Raw genomic sequence first — 18,673 nt, forward strand, 5'->3', positions numbered from 1 at the left:
ATTTGACTGCTGACATGCATCAACAGTGGACTAATGAAAAAAATAACAAAAGACAGTATTTTGAGTGGATTTTCTCTTTAACTAGTAAAGACCCAGGTGGAGGTGCACCACWTTCAGTGTCCTACCTGAAATCAATCAGAGTACACAAACAATTAATTCAAACGGACCAATAAGCTCACAGTTCCAAGTCACATGATTGAAGTAATTCACCACTTCTAGGCTTTCACCTGTGTATTTTTTGGGCTCAATATTTATTGCAGTTTTAGTTGAGGAGTACAAGGAATAGTCTCAGCTAATGAGTGAAAAGTAGTGCCTGTAACTAAAACCTACAAAATACCCTGACCTTCAACATTTGGAATCACTTGTTGTCCACAATCAGTGTCTTGTGGGCCACACCTGTATATATCCAACATCATTCTCAAGCCGGAAAGGTTGCTTCCCTTCCTCGAGGCCATGGCCAGTCTAAACGATTTGAGTGCGCGGTTTTACTCCTACAACAAGATGTACAGTTATGATATGCGACTCCAGAGCTTTGCCGATTGGCCTTTTCGTGAGGAATGTCAATGCACACCTGAAATGGTAAGATGAAGAAACCACCATTCAGTATCGCACAATGTTTCCTGTCAGTGAGGATGCTGGGGTCACCTGTAACTCTCAAACCTTTCTGTATGTGGGGTGTTCAGTAGTTAAATTTGCCCACTGTTGCCTCCATGTGAACTACAATTCCAACGCCATGTTTTAATGTTTAGAAATGTCAATCATTGCTTTCAAACCGGTTTTTGAAACATATGCTGATATGCACATTTTCATATCAGAGAGGAAAAAATCTTTCAAATGAAGACCCACTTCTTGCAGCAATTTTGCACAACTCAACAAGCTGTTGCCGCCAGTTGAGAAACTAAACTTCCTCCCCAGTTAAGATTACAAACAGGTGTTCAGAGCATGCTAGATGGCTAATTAGCACAGGTAGACACCTATGTCTTCTGTAAATAAGAAATGTAACATCGAGATGTGGCCTTGTGGGAACACTAACCCTATAAAGGTGTGTAGTATTAAAAAAAGATATATATATATATATATATATATATATATATATCACTGTTTCCAAAACTATTGCAAGTGACGAGTTCATTTTGGGGTAAGCAAAACTCCCTCGCTAATAGGCGCTAAAGCCATTAGTGTCTGACTGGGGTAGGGTCACCTGATACCTTACATTTCAAATAATGTCATTCTGACCAGACCTAACTGGGAAATGACGGGCAGGGAGAAAAAAGGTCATAATGTAGATCAAGCACTTATTTTCTACAGGAGAAAAACTCTTCTTTTTTTTTCACGTAGACATGAATCAGCCTTCTGACATCTACATGACACTGTGACCCTCCAATATGTCCCTGGTTGTGCAGGTTGATTATGATCCAACAACCTCCTCATGATGCCCCTAGCTTTGAATCATAACTAGGACCAGTCTTGGGCAATTCTGTCACACACAGAATTGCCCAAGACAGATCTAGTTACACTTTGGACTTCTCCATTGGATGATATTTGTTGGACTTTTATTAAAGCGGTTACACGTTAAGGCTATTGCGTAAACTGCTGTGATTGCATTTGAGCCCTTCCTGGCTGTCCAGGGTATGGATGTGTCCAATGTGACATGTGGAGATTTACTGTTAAGCAGGTGCTAAATTTAGTTTTGTCTGGTGCATTTTCTTCAGTCCTCCCTTGACCCTTACCCCTCCCTCTGCTTCTGGTGATAAACTGTGGTGACTGCTCCCTGCCATGTTACTTCACCCTGACACAGCCACACCACATAGTCAGGCCCCTACAATGTTACCACGTCGCTTAACCCTCAAACAGCCAGGGGGGGTAGACGTAACATGGTAAACTTAAAATGAGTCTCCCTCATTTAGGATATGTATTAATTTGTTGATGCCGTCATCCATTTCGTATATTACGAATTATAATTCATATGTTATGTATTTTCAATGCATATGTTACAAATTCCAATTTGTTGCCTAAGTTAGCTAGAGACATCACTACAGACCATGGTTTGATTCCAGGTTGTATCACAACTGGCTGTGATTGGAGTCCCAAAGAGCGGTGCACAACTGGCCCAGCATCTGCTGTACGTCCAGGAATGTTTTGTGAGCACTGTGACTATATAAAATCCAGAAAGTTGTAATAAGTCATCACAAACCTGATGTATTTAGAGACAGTGTACCATTTATGTATTACTCTCAATAGGAAAATAATGCTTTTACACAATGTAGAAAGATAATATTTCACAAATGACTTCAATGACAGGTATTTGTATCAACACTAACTTTTATAATGGATGTATTTACAATGTTTACGTAGGAGGTTCTAGGGCACAGCGTGTGCTTCAGAAGTAGCTAGACTTCTTAGGCTAGCCAGTATAGGCTATATATTTGAATTGTTTTGATTCTCCTAAACATAAGTTGAGAGCATCAATGAAAAATGTAAATTGAGCACTGCTAGGTGGCTAATGTTAGTTAGCCTAGGGGTAGGTTTAGCTAAGAAGTAGTTGTTTAAATGCTAAAGTTGTCTGTATTGAGATTGGCCTACCATGTGACCTCACCTACACTTAACTCTGATCACATCAAATGTCTACTAGTAGAATGGTGCATTGGCTCATTTAATCTGGTACACATTCACTGGCTGCACCAGGTTGCCAGTTAAGGTACTTACAGCTAACCCTCAAACAGCCAGACAACTCCATCAGGCAGCCTGATAGGGATCTTATCTCCAGGAATTTTCCCTGACCAGGACAAATCAGGCTCTAATTTTGGCYTCCTACCCGTCATTGATACACACCTGATGGGCATCAGACCATAGGCCTATGTTAGATATATTGTGTGACTTGCCAGTGTCTATTTACAGATGGACAAATGCAGGGTTTGTCCACTGCTCCGTTGTGATTTAACAGTGTTAAAGGTTGATGCTCCTTCTGAACATGTTACCTGTATTTGCAGATGGCGACGGCAGGGTTTGTCCACTGCCCCAGTGTGAACGAGCCTGACGTGGCCTGCTGCTTCTTCTGTCTCAGAGAGCTGGAGGGCTGGGAGCCTGAGGACAACCCCTGGTAAATTTGCTCCTTACACTAGAGTTATTACTGGTCAGATAAAGCTCTGTGCCTGAACTGTTTAAGAAACCATCAAGTCCTCCTCACCATTCACATTGGATTCAATACCATTATCGTTCAGTAGAAACGCTGTACCATTTGACATTATGTATTATCAGCAAAGCCTTTCAGTTGTCATGTTAAGTCTTAATGACCTACATGTCTTGTCTGTCCTCTGTAGGTCTGAGCATATCAAACGGTCTCCTAATTGTGGCTTCCTGGCCATGAAGAAAGACTTTGGGGAGCTGACTGTGGCTGAGTTCTATCACCTGGAGCAGGAGAGACTGCGTATCTACATTGTATGTCACCAACCCTATATATGTATATAAACTCAGCAAAAAAAGAAACGTCAACTGCGTTTATTTTCAGCAAACTTGTGACTAACCGAAATTGAATAATGTGTCCCTGAACAAAAGGGGTGAGGGGGGTCAAAATCAAGTCAGTATCTGGTGTGGCCACCAGCTGCATTAAGTACTGCAGTGGATCTCCTCATGGACTGCATCAGATTTGCCAGTTCTTGCTGTGAGATGTTACTCTTCCACCAAGGCACCCGAAAGTTCCCGGACATCTCTGGGGGGGAATGGCCCTAGCCCTCACCCTCCGATCCAACATGTCCCAGACATGCACAATGGGATTGAGATCCGGGCTCTTCGCTTGCCATGGTAGAACACCAACATTCCTGTCTTGCAGGAAATCACGCATAGAACGAGAAGTCTGGCTGGTGGCATTGTCATGCTGGAGGGTCATGTCAGGATGTGCCTGCAGGAAGGGTACCACATGAGGGAGGAGGATTTCTTCCCTGTAACGCACAGCGTTGAGATTGCCTGCAATGACAACAAGCTCAGTCCGATGCTGTGACACACCGCCCCAGACCATAACGGACCCTCCACCTCCAAATCGATCCCGCTCCAGAGTAAAGGCCTAAGTAACGCTCATTCCTTCAACGATAAATGTGAATCTGGCAATCACCCCTGGTGAGAAAAAAACGCAACTCATCAGTGAAGTGCACTTTTTGCCAGTCCTGTCTGGTCGAGCGACGGTGGGTTTGTGCCCATAGGCAATGTTGTTGCCGGTGATGTCTGGTGAGGACCTGCCTTACAACAGGCCTACAAGCCCTCAGTCCTACCTCACCTCAGCCTATTTCGGACAGCCTGAGCACTGATGGAGGGTTTGTGCGTTCCTGGTGTAACTCGGGCAGTTGTTGTTGCCATCCTGTACATGTCCCGCAGGTGTGACGTTCGGATGTGCCGATCCTGTGCAGGTGTTACACGTGGTCTGCCACTGCGTGGACGATCAGCTGTCCATCCTGTCTCCCTGTAGCGCTGTCTTAGGTGTCTCGCAGTACGGACCTTGCAATTTATTGCCCTGGCCACATCTGCAGTCCTCATGCCTTCTTGCAGCATGCCTAAGGCACATTCACGCAGGGACCCTGGGCATCTTGTATTTTTCAGAGTCAGTAGAAAGGCCTCTTTAGTTTTCTTAACTGTGACCTTAAATGCTTACCGTCTGTAAGCTGTTAGTGTCTAAACGACTGTTCCACAGGTGCATGTTCATTAATTATTTATGGTTCAATGAACAAACAATGAACAACAACATTTTTACAAGTTATTTGAATTTGTAAAAATCATCTTTGAAAGACAGGGTACTGAAATGGATGTTTCTTTTTTTGCTGAGTTTCTGTGATGTTTCCTTAAAAAAAATGATTGTTCCAATGGGAAAATGTGTCTTGCACACACCGTACTGCTGTATCAAGAATAAACATATACAGGTAACTGCCAAAATAATAGAAACTGCAGTTAATGAGGGATACAGTTGTGGTTCCTGACTTAATTAGKTAATTAACATCCCGTCATGTATAATAAAACTGGGCAGGCCATTATTTTGGCTTCCATGGCTAAGCCCCCATAGGATGACAATACAACCCTTCCACGGGGCATGAGTGGTCACTGAATGGTTTGATGCGCACTAAAACGATGTTTAACATATGCCATGGCGGTCTCAGTCACCAGATCTCAACTCTGATTGCTTATGGGAGATTCTGGAGCTGCGCCTGAGATTGCATTTACCACCATCAATAAAACACCAAATTATGTACTTTTTTTGTGGAAGAATGGTGTCGCGTCCCAATAGTTCCAGACACTTGTAGAATATATGCCAAGGTGCGTTGAAGCTGTTCTTGCGCGTGCTGGCCCAACCCCCAATGTAAGACCCTTTGGTGTTTCCTTTYATTCTGGCAGTTACCTGTAGATCTCATTCAAGGCAAATGCTTGATGAAGAGTACATTGCCCTTGGAAGTTTTATGTAGACTCAGGCCTTCACTTAAAGTTATGATATTCTTTAGGTTTATGAGCTATATTTGATACTTGCTGTAGTGTTGCGGTTGTTTTCAGTTTACTAATGTAGGCCTAAGCTATTGTCATTTCTACTGTTGTAGAGGAAGACTATCCATTTGAAGATCGCCAATTTTCGAGATGAGGTGGAGAAAACAGTTAATTACATGAGGACGCTGTTTGATTCGGGATCTGTAATGTAGTTGTGTATTTTAGCCTTTGGTGTTTTATCTGTAAATATTTTAGTGAATAAAGCTCTTCTATTTTCTATCGTGTTACATAATGTTTTAGAACTTAGAATGCAGAATTGCATTTTACCACAAGGTGGTGCCTTCACACTGGTTGTCTGTAGCCCTGTTTTCCAGTGGTGGAAAAAGTACCCGATTTGTCGTACTTGAGAAAGTAAAGATACCTTATAATAGAAAATGACTAAAGTATTTTTACTTTACACCATTGCTGTTTTCCAACATTGTCACAGACATGTAGGCTACTATAGCTCAGCTTCTCTAGCCCACATTCATAAAAGCATCTCGTTTGGCGTGTGTTGCATTTAGACATTTTGCCTTTTTGTTTATAATGGGAAGATTGCATTGACAGCTTTGATCTGATTGCCGATTAGCAATCCGCATTGCTAATCGGACACTTTCTGGACCGTCATTTATTTTTTATTATTTTAAAGGCACAGATTAACAATGTGGATTTTCCTWTGATTCTCCCCCAAAGTACTTGCCGTTGAGTTTTCCTGAATGTGAGACAACCAGTTTATTTTCAAACCTTGACCCTGGACAGATGGCCCCAAGCCCCTCCCTGAACACCAACTGTTGCTCTAGTAACATCTGTCACTTATAGGGGTGCGTTCAGCAGGGTGAGGGGTGTCCATGTCACTTGCATAGGGGTGTGCTGACAAGCAGGACACGAAGTGTGCACAGGGACCTTAGATGTTCCTGGAGAGCGGTTGTAGCTGAATTGGCAGTTGGTTGTCACGGCAGCAGGAGATGCTGTAGGTGTGACTGTAGTATGAGGAAGGTATTAGATGCTGTCCCACTGCCTTTCTGTAGTGGATTAATGTAATGCAACACACAACCACTGAGCTCCGATCAGCTGCTTAATATCACTTTATCCAGTTGCTTTATTATTATAATTTTTTTCATATGATCTCACAATATAACGGAACTTGTTTCTGTATTAGCCTACACTTTGAAACACTTTTGAAGTCCTTAATCCTAACGGAGCAAGACTTCGTCAGCAATTGCCTAGTATTATCTGCAGCTTCTTGCATTTTTGTTTTACAATGTGATAACCTGTAAGACTACTAGCCTAATAAAATGACGCATACCCTAAAGTTAAAACTGCTGCAACCAAATTCCCTAATAATAGAGGTATATTTGTGTTGGCAAAATATAGCCTTTCTAATTAATTCTCTGCTGCATTACTACAGTACTTTAAGCACCACAGAGAACCGCGGACTCATCCAGCGATGTACTACTTGCACCGCACCCTCTTCGAATAATCGATGCCCTCCACCTCTCAATGGATTTTAGGAACAATCCATCGCGTGCTCAATAGGCCTTGAAATCACCGTTTATGTGCTTCGAGTGCAAGAACAATGACGACATACGACCCTGCTGCGAGACCAACGGCGCTTTTAGCAGATTAAATGTGCAGAATGAAGAAAAACGACTAYCTAGGGGCGTGTTTAGCTGTAGGCGTGTTATACCGGCAACGAAGTTGTAATTCTGCATTCAAAACGTATTTTACTTAAATTTGGAATCAATGTCTGTGTTCCGTTTTGAGAGAGCCTTGCACAGGGCCAACTGCAGGTCGATGATAGCGCAGATATAGCCGAGTCTGGCAGACAGTCACTTGTCTCAAACCGTTTAAAGGGATTAGTTGGCACTGAGGAAGTCCCCCCCCCCAACAATAATAATAAACCACTGAGCAATGTAATGAGTATAACACATATTTATTATAATGTTTTTTTTTTCCCAAACGTAAAACCTGTCGCACAGGACGTTGATGGAACGTTAATTGGGCAGAACGGGATCGTGGTAATGCTTGAAACGGAATAAATTGCATGCAATCGAACTCCTCAAATACCTGATTTCCATGCATTTAATACCATTCCACTTATTACACTCCAGGCAATTTTATAAGCTGTCCTCCTCAGCACCCTCCTGTGTGTCCAGGGCTATAGGCCCACTGCAATATCCTTATTCGAAGACCCTATAATTAGTCTTTCAGATCATTCAATTGTAAAAACAAACTTTTCTGAGGCCTACATGTGAGAATAAATCATTCTAAATTGATGGACAATTTCAATGGTTCCCTTGGGGGTCTACTATAATGAAGTTATACCAAATCTCCCAAACTGTCTTACAAAATCCCTTTATGCCCTCCAGTTCGCACTGAATCTCCCAACCACCTGATTTATTTGTAATGTTATTATACCCTCTGTCGGCTGTATCATGTTAATCATCAGGGTTTGTGTCCCAAATGGCACCCTAATCCCTATATAGTGTTCTAGTTTTTACCAGAGCCCTGTTCAAAAGTAGTGCCCTAAATGGAGAGTAGGGTACCATTTGGGATGCTGCCCCAGACTTCTCCATGCAGCTGCCTCTAGAGCACATTAGCGAAGTTTAATATTGACTGTGTATGTGAAGGTGATGGGGCGAACTGAACAATGAGATGAGTGGCTCTGGATGCACAGGCCCAAACAATAGTTAGACTAGAGGTGTTTAACCCACTATGSTGAAGTTCCTTATCAGGAGGATCAGTCCTCCATTACCCACTGGGCACAGAAGTCGGTTCAATGTCTAGTTTTGATTTGAGTTGTCACTAACATATATTCAATGTGATTKTATGTCATTGGAATTAGGTTAGTTKGGTGAAAAAAAGACWAAATGCTCCATTGATGAATTTTTGCAAATCCAATTCGGGTTCCATGTTGATTCAATGTCATAAAAAAAAATGTTTTACTTGGAAACAATGATTCAACAAGTTCTTGCCCAGTGGTTAAGCACCTCATTCCTAGGCCTGTACATCTTTTCCGACTCACAAAGCTTCCCTCTAGACTTTAGTCAGGCTCCCCAACATCAAAACCCAGCCAGGTCGTTCAAGATTGACATCCAAATTGGATGTCTATTCACGTCCTGAAGACTACAGGGAATGCCTTCAAAACCAGCTCTCAGGGCCAACAGTGAGTGTGATTCCCATCAAGTAGGTGTTGTGGAGGGGTATAAATCCGTTGACTGGATAATAAAGTTGTGCTTGATCCCAGGCTTGGACACTTTAAATTTTTTTATGTTTTTTGAACCCTATCCCAAACCTTACCTTAAACATTTGGCATAAGTGCCTACACTTAACCTTTAACTTGATGTTTGGGTAACTGGAACGATACAGAGCAGCAAGAGCAACAAAATCACTTCGAAATGTGATGTTTTGAGCAACTTCGAAATGTGACGTTTTGGAAAACATGCAGTTGAAGTTTACATACATTTAGGTTGGAGTCATTAAAACTAGTTTTTCAACCACTCCACAAATTTCTTGTTAACAAACTATAGTTTTGGCAAGTCGGTTASGACATCTACTTTGTGCATGACACAAATCATTTTYCCAACAATTGTTTAGACATATTTCACTTATAATTCACTGTATCACAATTGTACTGCGTCAGATGTTTACATGCACTAAGTTGACTGTGCCTTTAAACAGCTTGGAAAATTTCAGAAAATTATGTCATGGCTTTAGAAGCTTTTGATAGACTAATTGACATCATTTGAGTCAATTGGAGGTGTACCTGTGGATGTATTTCAAGGCCTACCTTCAAACTCAGTGCCTCTTTGCTTGACATCATGGGAAAATCAAAAGAAATCAGCCTGACCTCAGAAAAAAATTGTAGAYCWCAAGTCTGGTTCATCATTGGGAGCAATTTCCAGGTACCACATTCATCTGTACAAACAATAGTATGCAAGTATAAACACCATGGGACCATACAGCCGTCATACCACTCAGGAAGGAGACGCGTTCTGTCTCCTAAAGATGAACGTACTTTGGTGCGAAAAGTGCAAATTATCCAGAACAGCAAAGAACCTTGTGAAGATTCTGGAGGAAACAGGTACAAAAATATATTTATCCACAGTAAAACGGTCTATATCGTCACAACCTGAAAGGCCGCTCAGCAAGGAAGAAGCCACTGCTCCAAAACCGCCATAAACTGCACATGGGGAAAATATTGTACTTTTTGGAGAAATTCCTCTGGTCTGATTAAAACAAAATAGATGTTTGGCCATAAAGACCATTGTTATGTTTGGGAAAAAGGGGGAGGCTTGCAAGCCGAAGAAACACCATCCCAACCGTGAAGCACAGGGGTGGCAGCATCATGTTGTGAGGGTGCTTTGCTGCAGGAGGGCTGGTGTCCTTCACAAAATAGATGGCATCATGAGACAGGAAATTATGTGGATATATTGAAGCACCATCTCAAGACATCAGTCAGGAAGTTAAAGCTTGGTCGCAAATGTGTCTTGCAAATGGACAATGACCACAAGCATACTTCCAAAGTTGTGGCAAAATGGCTTAAGGACAACAAAGTCAGGTATTGGAGTGGCTATACAAAGCCTGACCTCAATCCTATAGAAAATTTGTGGCAGAACTGAAAAAGCGTGTGCAAGCAAGGAGGCCTACAAACCTGACCCAGTTACACCAGCTTTGTCAGGAGTAATGGGCCAAAATTCACCCAACTTATTGTGGGAAGCTTGTGGAAGGCTACCCAAAAAGTTTGACCCAAGTTAAACACTTTTAAAGGCAATGCTACCAAATACTAATTGAGTGTATGTAAATCTTCTGACCCACTGGGAATGTGATGAAAGAAATAAAAGCTGAAATAAATCATTCTCTCTACTATTATTCTGACATTTCACATTCTTAAAGTAAAGTAGTGATCCTAACAGTTTAAATGTATTTGGCTAAGGTGTATGTAAACTTCCGACTTCAACTGTAGATGAACGTCTAATTCTTCAGTGAGACTGTGAGAGCTTGTTCGGCAACCAGCATGAGCGCTGTCTTTTTTATGAATTGAGCACACAATTACTTCCGATTTTACATTAGTTTAGACCCTCTACAGCTGTATTTTGTTGCCATCAATAGTGTGCCAGTCTTTGTAGAAAGGGGAAAGTGCTGAAGATTGGTACTCTACATGAGTGTGATTCAGATGAGACAAACCTAATCTATTCTAGTCATTTTGTGAAGAGAGTATGCCTAATTCATTATACCGAAGAAAAAAATGTATAATATTTGTGGAAATCCACAAAGTAAACCCTTTATCTCAATTTATTTTGCTGTAAATTACCTTACTAACCACGTTTTAATGTAAGTAAAGTCGTGCCAAATTTTTTTTAGTAAATACAAAGTCATGACAGCGGGAAGTTTTGGTACAAGTTTGTAAATGCTGACAGGTAATTAATTCATTGGTCGTTTGACATGGTTGGCTCTCGTTGTGTAGGTAAAATTAATTATGCAAGAAATGGCAGCAGAAATGTGGTGATATGGGGTGGTGGATTAGGGAAACCATGCAGTTTTAGGCAGAGGTGGAAAAAGTACCCAATGGTCATACTTGAGTAAAAGTATAAATACCTTAAGACAAAGTTACTCAAGTGAAAGTCAGCCAGTAAAATACTACTTGAGTAAAAGTATAAATACCTTAAGACAAAGTTACTCAAGTGAAAGTCAGCCAGTAAAATACTACTTGAGTAAAAGTATAAAATCATTTGGTTTAAAATCTACTTAAGTATCAAAAATAAAATAAAGTATGAATCATTCATGCAGACCTTAACATGAAATGCTTACTTACAAACCCTTAAACAACAATGCAGTAAAGAAAAATAGAGTTAAGAAAATATTTACTAAATCAACTAAAGTGTAAAAACTAAAGTGTAAAAACACAAAATAACAAAAACGAGGCTAAAGTATACTAAAGGCTAAAGTATGACTCTGTACAGCTACAGAGTCAGTGCTGGGGTACAGGTTAGTTGAGGTAATATGTACAGTGCCTTTGGAAAGTATTCAGACCCTTTGACTTTTTCCACATTTTGTTAGGTTACAGCCTTCTACTAAAATTGCTACGTTTTTCCCCCTCATCAATCTACACACAATACCCAAAATGGTAAAGGAAAAACTTTTTAAAAACTTTTTAAAACTTTTTGCTTATTTAATAAACTGAAATCACATTTACATAAGTATTCAGACCCTTTACTCAGTACTTTGTTGAAGCACCTTTGGCAGCGATTACAGCCTCGAGTCTTCTGGGGTGTGATGCTACAAGCTTGGCACACCTGTATATGTTTCCCCCCCCATTCTCTGCAGATCCTTTAAGATCCTGTGTGTGTGTGTGTGTGTGTGTGTGTGTGTGTNACGCGTTCTGTCTCCTAAAGATGAACGTACTTTGGTGCGAAAAGTGCAAATTAATCCCAGAACAGCAAAGAACCTTGTGAAGATTCTGGAGGAAATATTTACTAAATCAACTAAAGTGTAAAAACTAAAGTGTAAAAACACAAAATAACAAAAACGAGGCTAAAGTATACTAAAGGCTAAAGTATGACTCTGTACAGCTACAGAGTCAGTGCTGGGGTACAGGTTAGTTGAGGTAATATGTACAGTGCCTTTGGAAAGTATTCAGACCCTTTGACTTTTTCCACATTTTGTTAGGTTACAGCCTTCTACTAAAATTGCTACGTTTTTCCCCCTCATCAATCTACACACAATACCCAAAATGGTAAAGGAAAAACTTTTTAAAAACTTTTTAAAACTTTTTGCTTATTTAATAAACTGAAATCACATTTACATAAGTATTCAGACCCTTTACTCAGTACTTTGTTGAAGCACCTTTGGCAGCGATTACAGCCTCGAGTCTTCTGGGGTGTGATGCTACAAGCTTGGCACACCTGTATATGTTTCCCCCCCCATTCTCTGCAGATCCTTTAAGATCCTGTGTGTGTGTGTGTGTGTGTGTGTGTGTGTGTACTGAGATCATGTGACAGATCATGTACTTGATCACTTAGATTGCACACAGGTGGACTTTATTTAATTAATTATGTGACTTCTGAAGGTAATTGGCAGCACCAGATCTTATTTAGGGTCTCCATAGCAAAGGGGGTGAATACATATGCACGCACCACTTTTCAGTTTTTTATTTTTTTWAATAATTTTTTGAAACAAGTAATTTTTTTCACTTCACCAATTTGGACTATTTTGTGTATGTCCATTACATGAAATCCAAATAAAAATCAATTTAAATTACAGGTTGTAATGCAACAAAATAGGAAACATGTCAAGGGGGTGAATACTTTTTCAAGGCACTGTACCTAAGTTAAAATACTTTAAAGTACTACTTAAGTTGGTTTTTGGGAGTATCTGTACTGTACTTGACTACTTATATTTTTTACAACTTTTACTTTACTACATTCCTAAAGAATATTACTTTTTACTCCATACATTTTCCTGGACACCCAAAAGTACTCATTATGTTTAATATGCATAGCAGGACAGGAAAAGGGTCTAATTCACACACTTATCAAGAGAACATCCCTGGTCATCCCTACTGCCTCTGATCTGGCGGACTGTTGGAATGTGGCCCTTGCTATCAATAAATATTTTTTKAAACAAGAAAATTGTGCTTTCTGGTTTGCTTAATATAAGGAATTTGAAATGCTTTATACTTCTCCTTTTGATACTTAAGTATATTTTAGCAATTACATTTACTTTTAATACTTAAGTATAATTAAAACCAAATACTTTAAGACTTTTACTCAAGATTTTACTGGGTGACTTTTACTTGAGTCATTTTCAATTGAGTCATCTTTACTTTTACTCAAGTATGACAATAGAGCACTTTTTCCACCAAAGACCACTGTTTTAGTTTGAGCGACACACAGATTACAGTCCTTGATTAGTGGATGGGTGTAATCTATTCAGGCCCTTCTCTCTCTCCCTCCCTCCCCGTTCCCTTTCTCCCAAAACGTCTTGGGATATGCCCGTCTCCCCCAGGACTGCTAGTATGGCAGATGGAACCTCCTCCCACCACTYACCCACCTCCCTCTCCCAGGACTCCCAGACACAGTGCTGAGGCTCAGAAGGGAGATGGGATGGAGGTTGTGGTGTCTTTAGAGAACTGAATACTAAAATACTCCTGCCACCTTTGTTTAAAAGCTCTACTGTTATATGTAGAAGCCTCGAGGCAGAATCTCCCTTCTGTATACTTTTGGCCACTTTACTGCGATTTAAATCCATGAACTGCCTCAGAGGAATTGCAAAAGGTATGTAAATATACTAAACAAAAATATAAACACAACATGCAACAATTTCAAATATTTTTGAAATAATTAGTAATTCAGTCAATTGAAATACATTTATTAGGCCCTAATCTACAGATTTCACATGACTGGGAATACAGATATGCATATGTTAGTCACCAGATACCTTTTWAAAAAAGTAGGGCGTGGATCAGAAAAACRGTCAGTATCTGGTGTGATCACAATTTGCCTCATGCAGCATGACACATCACCTTCACATAGAGTTGATCAGGCTGTTGATTAGGCCTGTGGTATGTTTTCCAACTCTTCAATGGCTGTGCGAAGTTACTGGAACACGCTGTCGTACCCGTTGGTCTAGAGCATCCCAAACATGCTCAATCAGTGACATTTTCAGCTTTCAGGAATTGTGTACAGATCCTTGCGACATGGCATCATGCTGAAACATGAGGTAATGGTGGTAGATGACAATGGGCCTCAGGATCTCGTCATGGTATCTCTGTGCATTCAAATTGCTATTTGTAGTAACTTGACAAAGAATGCCCACAAACATTTCTATATTACTTTATTTTCAACCTAAGAAATAAAAGGTATACAGCCATCTAGAAACAGTACCAATACAGCAAAACGATACAGCCCAATCAACATGTGATAGTAGCGTTGTACAGATCCAACTCTGGGTGATGACCTCATCAAAGGGAAAGGTCATGGTCAATGCCAATAATAACCATGCACACATTAATACCAATCATACTATACTGCAGGTAAGTACAATACATATTCAATGTAATTATTTATATAGTGTCCACACTGTAACACCATTGATAAAATGCAATTGTGTTCGTTGTCCATAGCTTAGGCCTGCCCATACCATATGCCCATCGCCACCATGGGGCACTCTGTTCACAACGTTGACATCAGCAAACTGCTCGCCCACATGACGCCATACACGTGGTCTGCGGTTGTGAGGCCGGTTGGACGTACTGCTAAATTCTCTAAAAAGATGTTGGAGGGTCTGGTGGACATTCCTGCAGTCAGCATGCCAAGCATGCCATGCTCCCTCAAAACTTGAGATATCCGTGGCATTGTGTTATGTGACAACTGCACAGTTTAGTGGCCTTTTATTGTCCCCAGTACAAGGTGCACCTGTGTAATGATCATGCTGTTTAATCAGCTTCTTGATATGCCACACCTGTCAGGTGGGTGGATTATCTTGCCAAAGGAAAAATGCTCACAGGGATGTAAACAAATTTGTGCATAAAATTATATAATTAAGATTTTTGTGCATATGGAACATTTCTGGGATCTTTTATTTCAGCTCATGAAACATGGAACACGCACTTTACATGATGCGTTTATATTTTTGTTCAGTGTATAAATGCTCAGTCTGTGCCCCATTTGCCCAAAATATCTTATCCAGTCGACTTTCTATAAGGAAATGCGTATGGAAAAATATCTTGACTGCACTTTCCCAATAACTCCTTGCAAACCTGTGGTCTAACAGTTTGACTGCTGGCCCGAAATCAATCTAACGCTTTGTTTGAGACATCTCTTTTCACAGTACAGTAGGCCTACATGCATGTTAATGTGATGTCTATCACACAAGTCTCTTCTGCCAAGGTGCTGCAGTATGTATTTGGAGGAGCTGCAGTTGGTATAGCGTGGAAATTTACAATTTTACGCCTCCAAATATGTGGTATATCTCCATATACAGTGCCTTCAGAAAGTATTCACGCACCTGGACTTTTTCCACATTTTGTTCCAAAGTGGGACTAAAATGGATTTAATTGTCTTTTTTTGGTGAACGATCTACACAAAATACTAGTTCAAAGATGGGAGGCAGGTAGCCTAGCGGTTAAGGGCGCTGGTCCAGTAACCGAAACGTCACTGGTTGGAATCCCTGAGCCAACTAAGTGAAAAGTCTGTTGATGTGTCCTAGATCAAGGCACTTAACCCTAATTGGTCTTGTAAGTCACTCTGTATAAGAGAGTCTGCTAAACTAAAATGTAAATGTAAGGAATTCTAACATTTGTAAAATGTTCATGAGGGCCTGTTGTCCGGACCTCTGGCAGTCTCTATGGGGGTGGGACAGGGTTCAATCCTCGGACCGACTCTTTTCTCTGTATACATCAGTGATGATAGCACTTGCTGCTGGTGAGTCTCTGATCCACCTCTACGCAGACGACACCATTCTGTATACTTCTGGCCCTTCCTTGGACACTGTGTTAACTAACCTCCAGACGAGCTTCAATGCCATACAACTCTCCTTCCATGGCCTTCAACTGCTCTTAAATGCAAGTAAAACTAAATGCATGTTTTTCAACCGGTCTCTGCCCACACCTGCCTGCCCGTCCAGCATCACTACTCTGACTTAGAATATGTGGACAACTACAAATACCTAGGTGTCTGGTTAGACTGTAAACTCTCCTTCCAGACTCACATTAAGCATCTCCAATCCAAAATTAAATCTAGAATCGGCTTCCTATTTCGCAACAAAGCATCCTTCACTCATACTGCCAAACGTACCATCGTAAAACTGACTATCCCACCGATCCTTGACTTCGGCGATGTCATTTACAAAATAGCCTCCAACACTCTACTCAGCAAATTGGATGCAGTCTATCACAGTGCCATCCGTTTTGTCACCAAAGCCCCATATACTACCCACCACTGCGACCTGTATGCTCTCGTTGGCTTGCCCTCGCTTCATATTCGTGACCAAACCCATTGGCTCCAGGTCATCTACAAGTCTTTGCTAGGCAAAGCCCCACCTTATCTCAGCTCACTGGTCACCATAGCAGCACCCACACGTAGCACGCGCTCCAGCAGGTATATTTCACTGGTCACCCCCAAAGCCAATTCCTCCTTCGGCCGCCTTTCCTTCCAGTTCTCTGCTGCCAATGACTGGAACGAACAGTACAAAATCACTGAAGCTGGAGACTCATATCTCCCTCACTAACTTTAAGCACTAGCTGTCAGAGCAGCTCACAGATCACTGCACCTGTACATAGCCTATCTGTAAATAGCCCATCCAACTACCTCATCCACGTACTGTTATTTATTTTGCTCCTTTGCACCCCAGTATCTCTACTTGCACACTCATCTTCTGCACATCTATCACTCCAGTGTTGAATTGCTATATTGTAATTATTTTGCCACTATGGCCTATTTATTGCCTTACCTCCCTTATCCTACCTCCTTTGCACACACACTATATAGACTTTTTCTATTGTATTATTGACTGTATGTTTGTTTATTTCATGTGTAACTCTGATGTTTGTGTCGCACTGCTTTGCTTTATCTTGGCCATGTCGCAGTTGTAAATGAGAACTTGTTCTTAACTAGCCTACCTGGTTAAATAAAGGTGAAATGAAATAAAATAAAAAATAAAAATAAAACGCTAATATATCTTGATTAGATAAGTATTCAACCCCTTGAGTCAATACATGTTAGAAACGCCTTTGGCAGCGATTACAGCTGTGAGTCTTTCTGGGTACGTTTCTATAGCTTTCCTGTAACTCCAGTGTAGATTTTGCCTTGTGTTTTTAGGTTATTGTCCTTCCGAATGGTGAATTCATCTCCCAGTGTCTAGTGGAAAGCAGACTGAACCAGGTTTCCTCTAGGATTTTGCCTTTGCTAAACTCCATTCTGTTTTCTTTTTTTTGCCTGAAAAACTCCCCAGTCCTTAACGATGACAAGCATAACCATAACATGATGCAGCCACCACTATGCTTTAAAATATGRAGACTGGTACTCACAATAATGTATTGGATTGGATTTGCCCCAAACATAACTTTTTGTCCTGAATACAAAGTGTTAATTGCATTGCCACATTTTTTTGCATTATTACTTTAGTGCCTTGATGCAAACAGGATGCATGTTTTGGAATATTTTTATTCTATACAGGCTTCCTTCTTTTCACTCTGTCAATTAGTTTAGTATTGTGGAGTAACTACAATGTTGTTGATCCATCCTCAGTTTTTTCCTAACACAGCCTTTAAACTCTGTACCTGTTTTAAAGTCACCATTGGCATCATGGTGAAATCCCTGAGCAGTTTCCTTCCTCTCTGGCAAGTGAGTTAAGAAGGATGCCTGCATCTTTGTAGTGACTGGGTGTTTTAATACACCATCCAAAGTGTAATTAGTAACTTCATCATGCGCTAAGGGATATTCAATGTCTGTTTTTCTTTGTGTTTTTTTACCCATCTAACAAAAGCTACCAATAGATGCCCTTCTTTGCGAGGCATTGGAAAACCTCCCTGGTCTTTGTGGTTGAATCTGTGTTTAAAATCCACTGCTCGACTGAGGGACCTTTACAATTATCTGTATGCCTGGGGTACTGAGATGAGGTAGTCATTCAAAATCTTTGTACATGGGCCTTCTGAGTGGCGCAGCGGTCTAAAGCACTGCATCACTACAGACCCAGGTTCGATACCAGGCTGTGTCACAACCGGCTGTGACCAGGAGTCCCATAGGGTGGCTCACAATTGGCTCAGCGTCGTCCGGGTTAGGGGAGGTCATGAAGGTTTGATTTACACACGGAGAGCAGGAGGCAGTAGCTCCCTTCTCATTTTTACCTTTTTAGACACCACCAAGGGCACACTGAGATTGCAATGATAACGAGCGTGCAGAGGTCAGAAGTCCACGGTAGCACAGTGTGTCTTCCCCTGTGTAAGGCAGATTCCGTGGGACTTAGTCTCTCCCCCGGGATAGCCTGTATGCTACTATATTCAGCCTCAGTCAATAGCTAACAGAGAAAGCTGAGCCCTGGTTTTCATAACACCCAGTTCCTGTACAGAGACGGATAGACCGACAACAAAACAGTCTGACAAACTTTTTCAAGGAAAAAGTAATGGTTGTCTTCAAAAGAATGTATTCAAAACATGCAAATAAGGCTAACTTTT

The 18,673-nt window shown here is 41.0% G+C and overlaps 1 protein-coding gene across 1 annotated transcript; it reads left to right on the plus strand.

The window, feature by feature from the left end:
* The first annotated feature begins 200 nt into the window (after window positions 1-200).
* LOC111966102 (baculoviral IAP repeat-containing protein 5.1-A-like) lies at window positions 201-5,737 on the plus strand. The gene is made up of 4 exons (XM_023990527.2): window positions 201-579; window positions 2,991-3,100; window positions 3,321-3,438; window positions 5,574-5,737. Exons 1-4 carry the CDS (start codon window positions 454-456, stop codon window positions 5,670-5,672), a joined length of 453 nt encoding a protein of 150 aa, XP_023846295.1. The 5' UTR covers window positions 201-453; the 3' UTR covers window positions 5,673-5,737.
* Window positions 5,738-18,673: the final 12,936 nt, after the last annotated feature.

This window comes from Salvelinus sp. IW2-2015, linkage group LG7 (genome assembly GCF_002910315.2).
Source record: "Salvelinus sp. IW2-2015 linkage group LG7, ASM291031v2, whole genome shotgun sequence".
NCBI classification, from domain to species: domain Eukaryota; kingdom Metazoa; phylum Chordata; class Actinopteri; order Salmoniformes; family Salmonidae; genus Salvelinus; species Salvelinus sp. IW2-2015.

Excerpts from the sequence above, each read along its gene's own strand:
- LOC111966102 (XM_023990527.2), top strand. The coding sequence starts at position 454 with ATGGCCAGTCTAAACGATTTGAGTGCGCGGTTTTACTCCTACAACAAG. Across the intron at positions 580-2,990 it reads GTCAATGCACACCTGAAATG|ATGGCGACGGCAGGGTTTGT; the intron begins GTAAGATGAAGA and ends CTGTATTTGCAG. Across the intron at positions 3,439-5,573 it reads AGAGACTGCGTATCTACATT|AGGAAGACTATCCATTTGAA; the intron begins GTATGTCACCAA and ends CTACTGTTGTAG.